At 45.8% G+C, this 14,812-nt stretch overlaps 1 protein-coding gene across 1 annotated transcript; it reads left to right on the plus strand.

Annotated features, from left to right (window-relative positions):
* Window positions 1-637: 637 nt before the first annotated feature.
* Window positions 638-14,194, plus strand: TNFSF14 (TNF superfamily member 14). Its single transcript, XM_028712814.2, has 4 exons — window positions 638-1,323; window positions 3,637-3,673; window positions 11,670-11,714; window positions 12,815-14,194. Exons 1-4 carry the CDS (start codon window positions 1,111-1,113, stop codon window positions 13,234-13,236), a joined length of 717 nt encoding a protein of 238 aa, XP_028568647.2. The 5' UTR covers window positions 638-1,110; the 3' UTR covers window positions 13,237-14,194.
* The last annotated feature ends 618 nt before the right edge of the window (window positions 14,195-14,812 follow it).

The following is a 14,812-nucleotide window of genomic DNA, read 5'->3' on the forward strand; positions in this document are numbered from 1 at the left end:
AGTGTTTCGGTTTGGTTTTTTTGGTTTTTATTTTTTAAAAATGCAGAAGTCTGGAAAAGGACAAGGGGATATCCCATACCACCCACTGGAGCACACAAAAAGGACAGAGGGAATCTCCCACACCCGTACAGAGTGAGTCTTTCAATCTGAAGCCAAAACCAGATTATTATTTTTGAAAGCTAACCTGATCTTCCTCTTCCACGAGGGACCATAAGGAGAGACAGGGAAGTTGGATGCACATACGTAAATGTCACTGTAGGCAGAAAGGGCCACTTCCAGGAAGTCTCTAGATATTTATAATTTCTGCAGAAACCAAAATCACAGTTGGCAGATACCCCAGATGCACCCCCAAAAGTGTTTCCAGGGCAAAAGGAGTACAGTGGTACCTCGGGTTACATACGCTTCAGGTTACATACGCTTCAGGTTACAGACTCCGCTAACGCAGAAATAGTACCTCAGGTTAAGAACTTTGCTTCAGGATGAGAACAGAAATCGGGCTCTAGTGGTGCAGCGGCAGCAGGAGGCCTCATTAGCTAAAGTGGTGCTTCAGGTTAAGAACAGTTTCAGGTTAAGAACGGACCTCCAGAACGAATTAAGTACTTAACCTGAGGTACCACTGAATTTGAAAAATGAGCGATTTTTGTTCCCTAAAATGTCTGCTAGGAACCCCACCTTCCACTTACCTGCAAGTCAAAAACGCTTCTCTGTCCGTGGTCATGAACTCAGTTCCCACTGACGGCTGGCAGTATGAACAGGTAAAGCTCCTGACTGGGGGAAGAATTGGGGCCAGCCTCCCTGCACCCTTCCCCTTCCCCCTCCATGGCAATATGTGTGGGTGATCAAACAGAAAGTTTTGTACACCCACTCAGGAAAGGACCAGGAGGGGAGTGGCTTCCCTCGAGGAAGTCCCAGCCCACCAAAGCAAGCGTAGAAACCTAGTGTGTAGGGGCCAGTTGGGTAAGATTGTGGTTTCCTCTCCAGGGATGTGGGCGTTGCACTCTCTCATGTACATAACTCGGGCCACAGAGAAGCAACAAGCCTATCTGCTCGGCAACACATCCCCCTCGTGCCACAACCATCCTGCTGCCAATCTACTGAGAGACAAGAGTTATGGAGGACAGAGTGGGCTGCCCATCTGTTTTTGTCGTGGACGTACCACAGAGGGATGTGCCCTTTGTGCCACCCGTGCGGAAGACCCAGAAGAAACGGCCGTATGGCCAGCTGTTGCTGGGAATCCTGGTGCTGCTGGCGTTGGCTGGTCTAGCCATAGAAGCTTATTTCCTTCTCTGCTTCCGCAAGGAACTGGACAAAGCCACATCACAGGTCATAGCAAGTGCACAGAGAGCAAGGGGCGATGGGGAGTGGGAAGAAGAACGTGGAGGGTGGCTCTGGGTGTGGATGTTGAATAGTGAGAACGAATAGAAGCTGCAAGGATGGCAGGACTTGTGCATTGAGGGGTTAGATGCACTTTCTTTCTTTGTTTGTTTCTCATTGGTTGAGATGCTAGAGAATTTTGTCTGGGTGACATTTTAAGCACTGATCTAATTCACCACCTCCTGGAGAAATATGTGAATCAGAATGTAAATTACGCTTTGGATTTTTCACTTCTCTGAGTTTTGTGATATGGTTCTCAGATTCCACCTTTAAAAGATATGCCATTTAATCCAGAAATGAGATGGAACAGGCTTATGAATAAGCACATGGCAAAAATTGACACAGAGCAGAGTAATGTAAAGATCTCCTGTGAGGATCTTCTGTATGTAGAGTCAGCCCAGGTTTTATGAAGGGTTAGGAATCAGGATGTGGGACTAGATTATCCTTTGGTGTGATCCAGTATTGCTATTCCTATGCTCTTTTGTTTGTGCGAATTATGTACTTAGAGTTCAGTGCAGTGTGTGTGTGTGTGTGTGCGTGTGTGTGTGTGTGTGTGTGTGTAAGAGAGAGAGAGAGAGAGAGAGAGAGAGAGAGAGAGAGAGAGAGAGAGAGGGGAAGGATGCATGCTCAGGTACTATGGGTGCAATTAGGTTTTTCAGGAACAATTTCTATGAGACAATGCAAAAGTTAGCTTTTAAGATCTGAAATGCTTTCCATTGCACAGAACGTCAGGTAGCTACAGATACAGTATAAATAACCAGCTGAACCTCAGACCAGTTCATCTGAAGGATTTAGAGTTGAAAGTTGATTGTGGTTTCATTCAAGAACATGCAGCTGCTCTTAAAAATGAATTTCACTTTCTTCCAACTTACCAGACTAAATAGCATATGGACCGTCCTTCCTTTAACGATACCTTATGCAGAAAGACAAAGGGATCTCCTAACTTAGAAGGCGTGGGGATGTACATGGAGTGTGGAAACTAATAATTCTCTCACACTTCATCTGATGTGCTTGGATGCTCTGTGCCAAGAGAGAATGGCACAGATTTTATTGTGCTTATTTTGGTATACTAAATTCTCTGGAAACAGGGAAGCAACTAATACCTGTTGCAGTAAGCAGGGATGTTGTAAATTGAGCTTTAAGAGTGTTCCCCACATGGAGACCTCGGGTGCAAAACCCTGAGCACTGCCAGAATTCTCTCTTTCCCTTGGGTGTGTGAGACTGGACTGTATTGTATTCACTAAAATAAATATACTAACAACGTTGTTAATTCATTATTTCCATCCTAGAAAGCATTATTTCCACCCTAGAAAGCTGCAACTTGCTCCTAGCTTCTAAGTGCATATAGACTGGATGCACATGAAGCAAAATTCCCATAGGTGCAGCTGAGGCCGTCCCTGCCATGAGGCAGAATGAGGTTGCTGCCTCAGGCGGTAGATACTGAGGCGCAGGGAATGAGCAGAACTTTGTATGACCCCCTAAGCTAGGCCACATTCACACCATACATTTAAAGCACTATGACACACCACTTTGAGCAGTCATGGCTACCCCCAAGAATTCAGGGAGCTGAATTGTTAAGGGTGTTGAGACTTCTTAGGAGACCCACATCCCACCACAGAGCTACAATTCCCACTGTGATTTTAACCCTCAATCCCTCTTCACAGGGAACTCTGGGAATTCTAGCCGCAGGAGAGAATAGGGGTTTCCTAGCAGCTCTTAGCACCCTTCACACGTCACAGCTCCCAGAATTATTTGAGGGAAGCCATAACTGTCCAAAGAGGTATGACAGCTCTTTAATGGTGGGCTGACGCCATCTTGTCGTTGGCCTCAGGCAGCGTAATTTCTTCAAGATGATCCATCTGTGGTTTCTGCTCTTTTTCATGCCAAATATGTTTTCCAGGAAGGATGTCTGCAATATCTGAAGTGGCCCTACATTCATATATGTTGATATTACAGACTTTTCACAGAAACTGAAGAACAGCCATTCCCGAATTATTATTTTTTTAATAGATTCCGGGTGTATGTTAGAGAAGCAGTGGGAGAAGGTAGGAAGATGTGAGGTCCAAACTGTGATTCATCCGCTTACTATGTCTATCTAGCATTAGTTTCCCGTATACTGATGAAAAACAAATAATTCCGTGAGAAATATTTCAGAGATGGGACCTCTGTCAGCACTATAGTTGTTCAGACGTGAGTGGAATGCTTTTTCAGACAGCTTGACTGGAAATTGACTTCTGGATTTTATTTTTTCCTTTTTTAAAGGGATCTGCAGATGCAACTTTTGAGAAATTTGTACAAGGTAAGTTTGTCTTGCCCTTTATCTAGAGCCTTTTGGTGCTCCTGAGGCATTGCTTTTCTGCAGTTAGCTAGAAGTGGAATTAAAAGTTTCACACAGTATATTAACGTAGCGGCATATTATCCAGCAAATCCCTTCCCCATAATGATACAATAGTGTCTTCTCACAAGTAGATATGAGATCAGCAACTAATTCTGTCCCATTTCAGTCAAACTGGCACTCGAACATATGTCTATTCTATCTCATTTTGAACTGATTTTTTAAAAATGCACAATAAGTGTGCAATTATATTGTACACTTTTTCGATACACTTTTTACACAAAACACTACTTCTCAAACATAAAACATGCAGTTCTCAAAATTAAGATATACACCTCTCAAAATGTGTACTTCTAAATGCTTTGCAAAGCACTCGTTCATAAAATATGCAGCTTAAATATAAAACATGTATCTTGTTTGTGCTTTTCCAAACTGAAACCACATTGCAAAATCTGAGGAAGTCTTTAATTCAACTGGGAGTTGCATTCCACAGGCAACATTATTGAGTCAGGATGGTGTGCTGTGAAAAGTGGACCAAATACGCTCCTCCCTCAACCCTGCTCACAAGTAATTTCCATGCAACAAAATTAATTTCCAATGCTAATTTGCGAGTGTAGCCCATTTTATTGTATCTCTGCTTAGTGAGGCAGAGAAAAGAATGCTGAATTGTCCCTTATCTGATTTTGTTCAGATTCAGATTTGCAGTGTGTGCGATTCAGATTCAGATTACCAGTTTCTTTCCATTATTTCCTTCCTTCCTTTCTCTTTTAGTGTGATTTTGCAACAAAAAGAAACTAAATAAGATCCAACTGACCTTGTTCACCAGCAGTTCACTAGGGTAGCAAAACAACAACAACCTGTGGGTACCTACTAACATTCCCTCTCCCCTCAGTCACTACTGTACTTTCTTTGATTATGCTATTTCACCCAGTGCCCGATTTACATATAAGCTAAACAAGTTATAGCTTACGGCCCCACTCTCTTGGGCCCCCCCAAAAAATATCCTTCTTCTTAATTGTGTTTCACTATTAATATACTTCTTCTTAATTGAATTTCAGTTCAACAATTACTTTGATAAAATACATATTTTTTATGTGCAAATGACTTTAGGTACCTATTTGATTCATAAATGACCATATAGCATATATTCAACACAAGAAACAGCGGCAATTTGTTGTTGACAAAGGACAGCTGGACATATAAAGGGCCCCATTACCTTCAGTAGCTTAGGGCCTCATCCAACCTAAATCCGGCCCTGATTTTACCCCTTCCATACTATAAGGGAATGTTGCATAACCCATTTGTGGAATTAATTACAATAGCTTAATTATAGCCACAGATAAATGTAGTGTTGGTGTGTGTATCAAGGTCTGTAAATCAAAGATGAAGGAAACATTGAAACTTGGAAGTGTCCGCAGGTACCTCATTCCCTGCTTTCGACTAACTGAAACCACAATACACATTTAATCCCAGCTATAAATAGTGTTGGATTTTAAAACTGTTGTGTGGTCATGCAGAGGTTGCTCTCACATGAAGAAATGTAAGATTCAGATTTGTTTATTTGAACCTGATCATCAGACTATCATAAAGTAAGACTTTGACAGTGTTCCAGCTCACATTAGAGGGCCACAAGTCCAAATGAAATCACATGCAACCTAAACAAATGTCAAGGACGCGGGTGGCGCTGTGGTCTAAACCACAGAGCCTAGGGCTTGCCGATCAAAAGGTCAGCTGTTCGAATCCCCGCAATGGGGTGAGCTCCCATTGCTCGGTCCCTGCTCCTGCCAACCTAGCAGTTCGAAAGCGCGTCAAAGTGCAAGTAGATAAATAGGTACCACTCCGGCGGGAAGGTAAACGGCGTTTCCGTGCACTGCTCTGGTTTGCAAGAAGCGGCTTAGTCATGCTGGCCACATGACCCAGAAGCTGTATGCCGGCTACCTCGGCCAATAAAGCGAGATGAGCACTGCAACTCCAGAGTCAGTCACGACTGGACCTAACGGTCAGGGGTCCCTTTACCTTTAAACAAATGTCAAACATTGAATTTCCCTGGCAAATCACAACCTTCCCCTTTAAAAATCTGGACCCTAACATATGTTAAAATAAATAAAATGTACACAAACCTAAATAAAACAATAGCTAAAGGTAAAGGTACCCCTGCCCGTACGGGCCAGTCTTGCCAGACTCTAGGGTTGTGCGCTCATCTCACTCTATAAGCCGGGGGCCAGCGCTGTCCGCAGACACTTCCGGGTCACGTGGCCAGCGTGACATCGCTGCATCTGGCAAGCCAGCGCAGCACACGGAAACGCCGTTTACCTTCCCGCCAGTAAGCGGTCCCTATTTATCTACTTGCACCCGGAGGTGCTTTTGAACTGCTAGGTTGGCAGGCGCTGGGACTGAACGATGGGAGCGCACCCCGCCGCGAGGATTCGAACTGCCGACCATGCGATCGGCAAGTCCTAGGCGCTGAGGTTTTACCCACAGCGCCACCCGCGTCCCTAAATAAAACAATAAATAACCTGAATAAATTAAAAGTGTGAGGTAGCTTCCTTAGTGATAGGTTGTGGGCCCTTCGATAAAGCACCTGGGCATTTGTGGGGGTCTTTCCCCTTGGCTGTTTTGCGTGCCAAGGCCCCGTGCCCTGCAGTTCTCCATTCATTAATAACACAGAGACACCAGTATTTAGGATTATGGGCTAAAACAGGCCACCACTTTATTGGTTACACATGCACTTGGTTTAGCTTAGGCATTGGGTGAAACCAGGCAACATCTTGACTCCTGTAGGGAGTGGAACTAAGGGTAAATCACCAGAAGGGGGAGCCCTATGACCTACATCAAATAGGGGCACCCCAGGGATCCCCATTGGCGTTGTGGACAGGATCCACACCCCCAGATCCCTTTAACAGGATACCCTTTTCGAGGAGGGGCAGGCGGAGGCTACAACCTCCCTTCCATTAAACAAAGGCCTAACCCAATGCCTAACCTTACAAAGTTGTGAGGATTGCTACAAGGTAGGCGAAAACCAAATGGCAGGTGCCAGTTCGCCAAGTGGAAAAATTCCTACCCAGCCCCAACAATAAGGCGGCCGACATTTCTCCATAGCGAGGTCATGTCAAACCAAAGCTTAAAAAGAGGGTGGATGGGTTGGGAGGTCTGACAAAGAGGTGAGAGATTGGAAGCCCCTGGCTGCCCACGGTTTAAAACACCTGCGGCCATGCCCCCCGCTGGCATAGATTGGCTGGGTAGGGGTGACGCAGCTGGAGTTGGTGCAACGGGGCATCAATCGCCCGCCCTTGAGTTGGATCATGGCCAGGGCCAAAGGCCTGGCCGCAACACCACCCACCACGAAAGGTGAGCAGTCCTCTTAAGCAGGGCAATCCTTCATCCCATGGGCCAAGCAAAGCTCAACAAGGATTCTGATTGGCCCGTGAGGTCAAAAACCCCAAGACATCTGCCCTACACCTGCCCTACACTTTGGGAGTTCCCAAGTGGAACCAATATCTTCTGCCATCTGCTCAGTTCAGCTGCATTTGGGCGTTTTAAGTACAGTATAACCTTTCCCTCATGGGACGTGGGTGGCGCTGTGGGTTAAACCACAGAGCCTAGGACTTGTCGATCAGAAGGTTGGCGGTTCGAATCCCCGCAACAGGGTGAGCTCCTGTTGCTCGGTCCCTGCTCCTGCCAACCTAGCAGTTCGAAAGCACGTCAAAGTGCAAGTAGATAAATAGGTACCAATCCGGCCGGGAAGGTAAACGGCGTTTCCGTGTGCTGCTCTGGTTCGCCAGAAGCGGCTTAGTCATGCTGGCCACATGACCCAGAAGTAGTACACCGGCTCCCTCAGCCAATAAAGCGAGATGAGCACCGCAACCCCAGAGTCGGCCACGACTGGGCCTAATGGTCAGGGGTCCCTTTACCTTTACCTTAGCCTTTCCCTCCTGAAGGTGAAGCTTTTAGTCAGCGCTGATGAAAGCCCCACTTTCAGCAGGCCTCTCTCTTTACTGCCTGGCTTGAGTTCAAAGCAAAGGCAGGCCTTGCTTGGCCTGCCTAAAGCCAGAGGCAAGCACAGGCTGAGGAACAGGATCTGACTGGTGGGCTGGATCCTGAACTCCCAACACCACCATAGGGAAGTTTATGGGTGGGGCCACTGACTTATCCATCACCTGATGTCACCTCAATGCCAGGTAACTCAACTTCAAAGGAAAGAGTCATTTCTTCCTTTGCAGGTGTGGCAACATCCATCAAGGTGCCGGAGGATAGAATTGTAAATGCTACACAGTCTCTTCTAGACACTCCAAGGTGTGGAGGAAGATGCTATATTATCACAAGTGTAGAAGAAAGATTCAACCGCCACTCTGTCTGTGGAACGGAGCAGGTGCCATCTTGTTGTTTGCCTCAAGCAGCAAGATGACTTGGGTTTGCCCCGAGTACAGAAGCCCCACTGGGTAGGGGGCTATATAGAACTCTTCTTGAGAGTGAAGACATCTGATGACCAGAGCCAACTGGGGCAAAGTGGGCGACTTCCAAATTCCATGGGGCCCACCATTGGAGGAGGTGCATAGGAGAAGCTTAGCTTAGCATCTCCTCGGGTGTTCCACTGAGAACCTTCCGATATCCACCTGCTGCCTACACCATTGCCCCAGCTGCGCAAGGGAAGAACGTAAACAAGTGAAAATAAGAAAATAGTATATTTGGCTGTGCACACACCATACATACATTTAAAGACTCCTGAGAGCTGAAGTTTACCCTTTACAGAGCCACCGTTCCCAGCACCCCTAACAAACCACAGGATTCATTGCAGGGGTCGGGCGGGCAATGCATTAAGTGTGCTTTAAATGTACGGTGTGTGTATGACGCTGAAATAGACTCAGAGTCGAGAGTGGATTTCATGCTCTTTATTCAGCTCATAGTGGTGAGGAGGAATGGAAGTTCCCACAGAATGTCTGCTTTATATACATTATTTACACAATGGGCCCCACGTGATTGGCTAATTCCAGGATTCTCCTGCAGGCCAATCAGGTTGCGGATTCGCTTCCACCTGGAGCTGGATTGGGTGGCTCCTGTGGACCAATCCGACTGCTGCATTCTGGGTCCTATTGTTCTAGGACCAATCAGACTGCTGCATTCTGAATCCTATTGTTCTAGGACCAATCAGACTGCTGCATTCTGAATCCTATTGTTCTCAGTACATAACAGAAGCCCTAGTCAATTCTGGATGATGTAACGTGCTATTACAATGCTTCTCACTCCCTCAGAAGATGGTGGGCGCTCCTTCCTCAGAGGCTTTCAAGCAGAGGTTGGATGGCCATCTGTCATGGATGCTTTAGCTGAGATTTCTGCATTGCTGGGGGTTGGACTAGACGGGTCCCGTGCAATTCTACGATTCTATGATTTAGACACAAGGGAGTAGCAACGTTTTGTTCCTCTAAGAAAAAAACCCCCAAAACCTTGGACTGTTCCTTTTAATGACGCCTACACCACCCTCCATTCCCCACCCCCTCAGACTACACATCATTTCCTCTGGTTACATGCTGCATCAACCCTTCCGTGTGGTAAGGAAATATTGCACAATGCATTAGTAGAATTAATCGCCATCGCCTATAGGCACAGAGGAATCTTGTGGGTCAGTGGCTCTAGGTGCGTGTGGATGTCTATAAATCAAATGGAAACCAGGAAATGTCTTTTAGAATGAAAACCACACTAGCTAACACTTTAGAGCAAGAAAGCACACAATTAATCTCAACTGTAAATAGCACAGAGCTGTGCTGAGTATCCATCTTTTTCACCGCGTGATCATGCCTGAGATGTGGCTATGTGAGGGAACCTTTTCGGATGACAGATGGTGTGTTACTTCCCTTAAGAGCAGCAGAATGGATGTGACAGACAAGGTCTGATTCCAAGAAACGCAAGCCACTGGGAAATTTTCTGCACATGTCCCACTGAAGTTCTACAAATAATTTCTCCCCCTCTCTCTCTCTCTCTCTCTCTCCCCCCGACACACACACAACAATTGCACATATAAAACAACCACACATAAAACAATTAAAAAGAACGAAAAGGAATTCCAAATATAAAAACAGTTTCAAAGCCAATAGCCAATTCAGATACCCAGGGTTGACGCAAAGCATTTTGCTGCCTGAGGCGAAGAATGTTTCCCTGGCACATACAGAAGCCAACTGGACTGGTAGTTGAATCTTAGTCCAATACTTGTGTAAGGATAGCATCCTTCACAGCACTTGAGGGCTAGAGTACTGGGCCGGCCACATGGCACTCACAGTTTGGCCCCTCCCTGCACCTTGGCATGTGCCACCTGAGGCAACTGCCTCATCATAGGGCCGGCCCTGCAGATACCAATTGGGGTAACAATCTCTACTTCAAAGGCTTGTTGAAAGAGGAACGTCTTTACCAAGCATCTAAGAGGCAATAGAAGTTAAGGCTTGTCTGCTATATAATGGGAAGCACTTTCCCCTCCAGACTCTCCATGCCCGGAAGCTACCATGCCTTTGTTTTTCTGCCATTTGGCCACCCAGGGCATGTCACATGGCACAAGGGGCAGAGAACCCTCTCCAAACTCCCATGTCCCTGCTGGCAGAACTGGGTCTGGACTGGAGGGAGGGAGAGACTAAGTGGGCAAGTGAAATGGTGAGCAGCAAGGGAGTGGCTGCAGAAAGCGGGATATCAAAAAATAATAATAATAATAATAATAATAATAATAATAATAATAATAATAATAATAATAATAATTTATCTCCCGCCCTCCCCAGCCAAAGCCGGGCTCAGAGCGGCTAACAACATCCAAACTCTTCTCCTCCTCCTCCTCCTCTTTCTTCTCAGGGAGGTCAAATATTTCTTGCTCTCACGCTACACACCCCTGGTTCATTGTGGGCTACAGGGAAGCACAACAACTTGAGATGGTGACAATAATTAAATAAAATGTTACCTTTTTAATGATGTGATAATCTTTTAATTTTTTTGTGCCGCACGTATCTAGTTTCTGTGATGAGAAAAGTAGGGTCCTGGTGCCTGTATCAGTTACATAAACTGGGCAAATGTGCATAGGTTTTCTTGTGTCGCAGAATCTATTCTGCTATGTTCACTCTTTTGTGTTATTTATTCTGGCTTTGCTATAGAGAAGAACAAAAAGTCATGCAAGATACCGAAGCCTCCAGCAACCTTTTAGGGTTCTGAGATTTTAGCCAGCGCTGCCCACACACTTTCCAACATTTCTTTGCATCCCTAAGCGCTCTATGTGGGGCTACCTTTGAAGGTGACCTGGAAACTACAACTAATCCAGAATGCGGCAGCTAGACTGGTGACTGGGGGCAGCTGCCAAGACCACCTAACACCGGTCTTGAAAGACCTACATTGGTTCCGAGTACATTTCCAAGCGCAATTCAAAGTGTTGGTGCTGACCTTTAAAGCCCTAAACGGCCTTGGCCCAGTATACCTGAAGGAGCGTCTCCACCCCCATCATTCTGCCCGGACACTGAAGTCCGGCGACGAGGGCCTTCTGGTGGTTCCCTTGCTGTGAGAAGCCAAGTTACAGGGAACCAGGCAGAGGGCCTTCTCGGTAGTGGCGTCCATCCTGTGGAACGCCCTCCCAACAGATATCAAAGAGAAAAACAACTCTCAGACTTTTAGAAGACATCTGAAGGCAGCCCTGTTTAGGGAAGCTTTTAATGTTTGACAGACTATTGTATTTTAATACTTGTTTGGAAGCCGCCCAGAGTGGCTGGGGAAACCCAGCCAGATAAATCCCCACCAAAGGATCATCTGAGATTCTTTGCACCCAGCAGTACATTTCTATACTTGTTCCTCACTCCCACAGAATTGCAGCACTTACAAATCCCTGATCACGGTTACCTGCTGCTCAGAGAAGTTGCTTCACAAGTGCCTCTGCTGCGCACAGCTGCCTGCAGACAAAAGGAACCAGCAAAACTCATTTTTGCCTTATTCATTTCCACAGGTCACAAACCTACCGTTGAAAAGCCAGCTGCTCATCTGACACTAGGTAAGAAAACTCTCTAAGTGAATTACAATTATACCATTTGCCAAGCTTTTCCAAGAGGCTGAGTGCTGTGGGCGCGATCCAGAACCAGTTGACCGGAGGGGTGCAGGGTGTAAAGGTTTAGAGTAGCTAACGTTGCAGCCAGGCCACCTGGAGCCTCTAGTCAGGCTTGTGAGGTATACAAGATGGATATATAAGATGGCGGATCAGAACCATATAAGGTAGATATATAAGATGGTGGATCAGAACCGATGGCCAGCAGGGCAGTGGGAGAGTAGACACTGGCTTTGGGCAAGCGGGGCAGATTAGGGATCCTGTTGATGTACTGCCCACCTCGCTGCCCAGCAGTCTTCCTGCCCGAGCTGGCAGACGTGGCATTGAGATTCTCCTGGAGATTTCCGTGTCAATGCCATTGATCCTGATTCCAAGGCAGCTCAGGACTTCATGGCCTGCAAGGCAGCCAGGAGAAGGGAACCTGGGCTGTATCATGGTCCTACTCTTTCTTAAACCTTGGCCCCCCAGCTAGAAGGTATCCAGGAAGGCGGGGTGGATGAGTATTCAAACCATCATTTTTAGGTTTGATTTAGGGGTGGATGAGACTCTTTCAGTTTCTCTCGGTTTTGCATTTGTCTAGTCTTACATTTGGTCTGCCCCATAGCAGAAAATTTCTGCAATTTTAAAATAAATGTCCCCATGTGAATTTGTTACATCCTCATGTGCATTTCTCTTCATGTACGCATTTTTCCATGAAATTTTGTCTAGTATATGCATTTTTGCAAGTAACACGCGCCCCGCTCCCTGTATATTATTTTCAACAATATGTGCATTCTTGTGCGCCCTCTTCACAAATATATGCATCTTGCATTTACTCTGGAGAGCTGCATTGCAAAATCTGGGTAAATTTTGAAGGAGAGCTGTGTTTGCCTCGCTTCTTTGCTTGCAAAGTGTGGACTTGACAGGTTTGCATTAAAACATGAAGCAAATGAAGCTCTCCCCCAGGCCTAGTTTGATCTCATTATCATTTCACTGCTGAAAGGGACAGGATCTGTTTGTTTAACCTGACCTCCACCACAAATGAAGATACGGGGTGTTGTGTTTTGCAGGTTCCTCTGTCACTGTGGCTCCGAATGGATCTCTGCAGTGGGAACCCACAAATGGCTTGGCCTTCCTACAGGACATGAACTACAGTGGTGGTTCCCTGATTTGCAGCAAGCCTGGACACTATTACATCTATTCCAAGCTCTACTTGGGGCATTCAAACTGCCCAGACATGCAGCAGAACAGCCAGTTTGTCACTCATTCCGTTTACAAGAGGACTTCTCAGTATCCTGATCACATGGTGCTGTTAACCAACAGCATTCCTTACTGCAACTGGAAGAAGAGCAAAGATTGGAGGCATAATAGCTTCCTCGCTGGAATGGTGCAGCTGGAGGAGAAGGACGAGGTGTTCATCAAGGTGTCTCAGCAGCAGCTGGTGTGGGTCAAGGATGATTCAAGATCCTATTTTGGAGCCTTCATGATCTGAGAGCTATTAGAGCTGTGTACAGACAATTGAATCTGTGGAACAACCAGATGGCTTCCTTCTTATACTGCTGTGGCAGAATTGGCCTCAATCCTGCTTCAATAGCTTGATAACTTCTCAAATATTATGAAGGTGAAGGGGAGCCTTACTGGGGAGCTGGGTCCACCTTGCTGAAGGGAAGAGACCTGTTCACTCCTTTTGGATAGAAAAAGATGGTCCCTTGTGCTGGATAACAGCACACTGACCAAACGTTTGAAAACATTTTGGTGGTGGGCAGGGGGGGTTGCTGGGACACTGCTGTGAGAGGGAGGGTAACTTTGTACTTATCCGCTTTTGTGGATAAGCCCTCAGACTTCCCCAGACTGCCAAAAGATAAGAAGAAAAACAAGAGTGTTATTTGTCACCATAGGCACTAGCCAACAGGTGCCCACGACTGCCATACCACAAATACGTTGGAGCAGTGCTGGTTGTTTTTCCAGGGCTAGTTTTGCCTTTTCCTGGTTACACATTAAAATTCTACAAAAATCCACTTTGACCAGGAACTATGGTGGGACACAGAATATGAAAATGTAAGGTGCCACCTCAGAGTCTCTACAAATTGGACATCTTTGTACATAGCCTCAGCACTGGTGACAGAATAGGATGGTTTTATTTTTATTTTGTTTGCTTGCCACTGAACGCATATGTCTTAAATGGGATTCCTAGCACAATCCAGGATGCTGCTTTGCAATTTCAGCTTGTTGCTCAGCTAAGGAAGATCCTGGGCTGGAGACCATATTTGACCTCTGAGGTAAAAAGTGAAGCCTTCTTGCTAAGACGTGAGGTCCGTAGTCAGCTATCAAGACACCGCATTGTGATCTCTTGGAGAACCAAAAAACAATCTGACCCTTCTGTGCTTTGCGCCTTTATACCTTGTTTATTTTCAGCGTCTCCTCCCGCAACCAACCTCCTTCTCCAAGTATTCCAGGGATTGTGCATATTATTATTATTATTATTATTTTAAAAAACCATCACTTTATGAACTCTCCTCCATGTGCAAGTATCTGCTTTTCCTATAAGATACAACTGTAGAATGAGATTTGACAATGGGATGGTGTCAGTAAGGGCAACTGAGGCTTTGGGCATTGCTTCCAAGATTAGTTATTCCTGCCAATCAGGGGTCAATCAAGCAGTGAGAAGAGCAATCTCACAAGACAGTACAAAGTAAACAACAAGATTTGTCTGTGTGAAGTCACTGAGGGCAAGAGAAGGCAACATTCATGAATGGGTCACCGTTTTCGTAGGAAGTGCTGAAAAATCCTAGTGAAACGGAGGCAGTGTGTCATGGCTAAAAATACTCATTAAAAACTGCCCTACTAATAGAACATATGAAATGAAATTAAAATATCTGCCAACAAATGGTCTGTTTGCCCATGTGTTTGGGATAGGGAGGGAATTGACAAAGGAAATGCCCTTTGCTATACTGGGAGAGAATGTTTTTCTTTTCTGAGGAAAAGTCATTACGTTGATACTGGAGAATTTCTGAGCCAGATTAAGCATAAGCCGCGGACAACTCACAAACAATTTTAATGGGGTTACT

This window comes from Podarcis muralis, chromosome 17, assembly GCF_964188315.1.
Source record: "Podarcis muralis chromosome 17, rPodMur119.hap1.1, whole genome shotgun sequence".
Classification (NCBI taxonomy): domain Eukaryota; kingdom Metazoa; phylum Chordata; class Lepidosauria; order Squamata; family Lacertidae; genus Podarcis; species Podarcis muralis.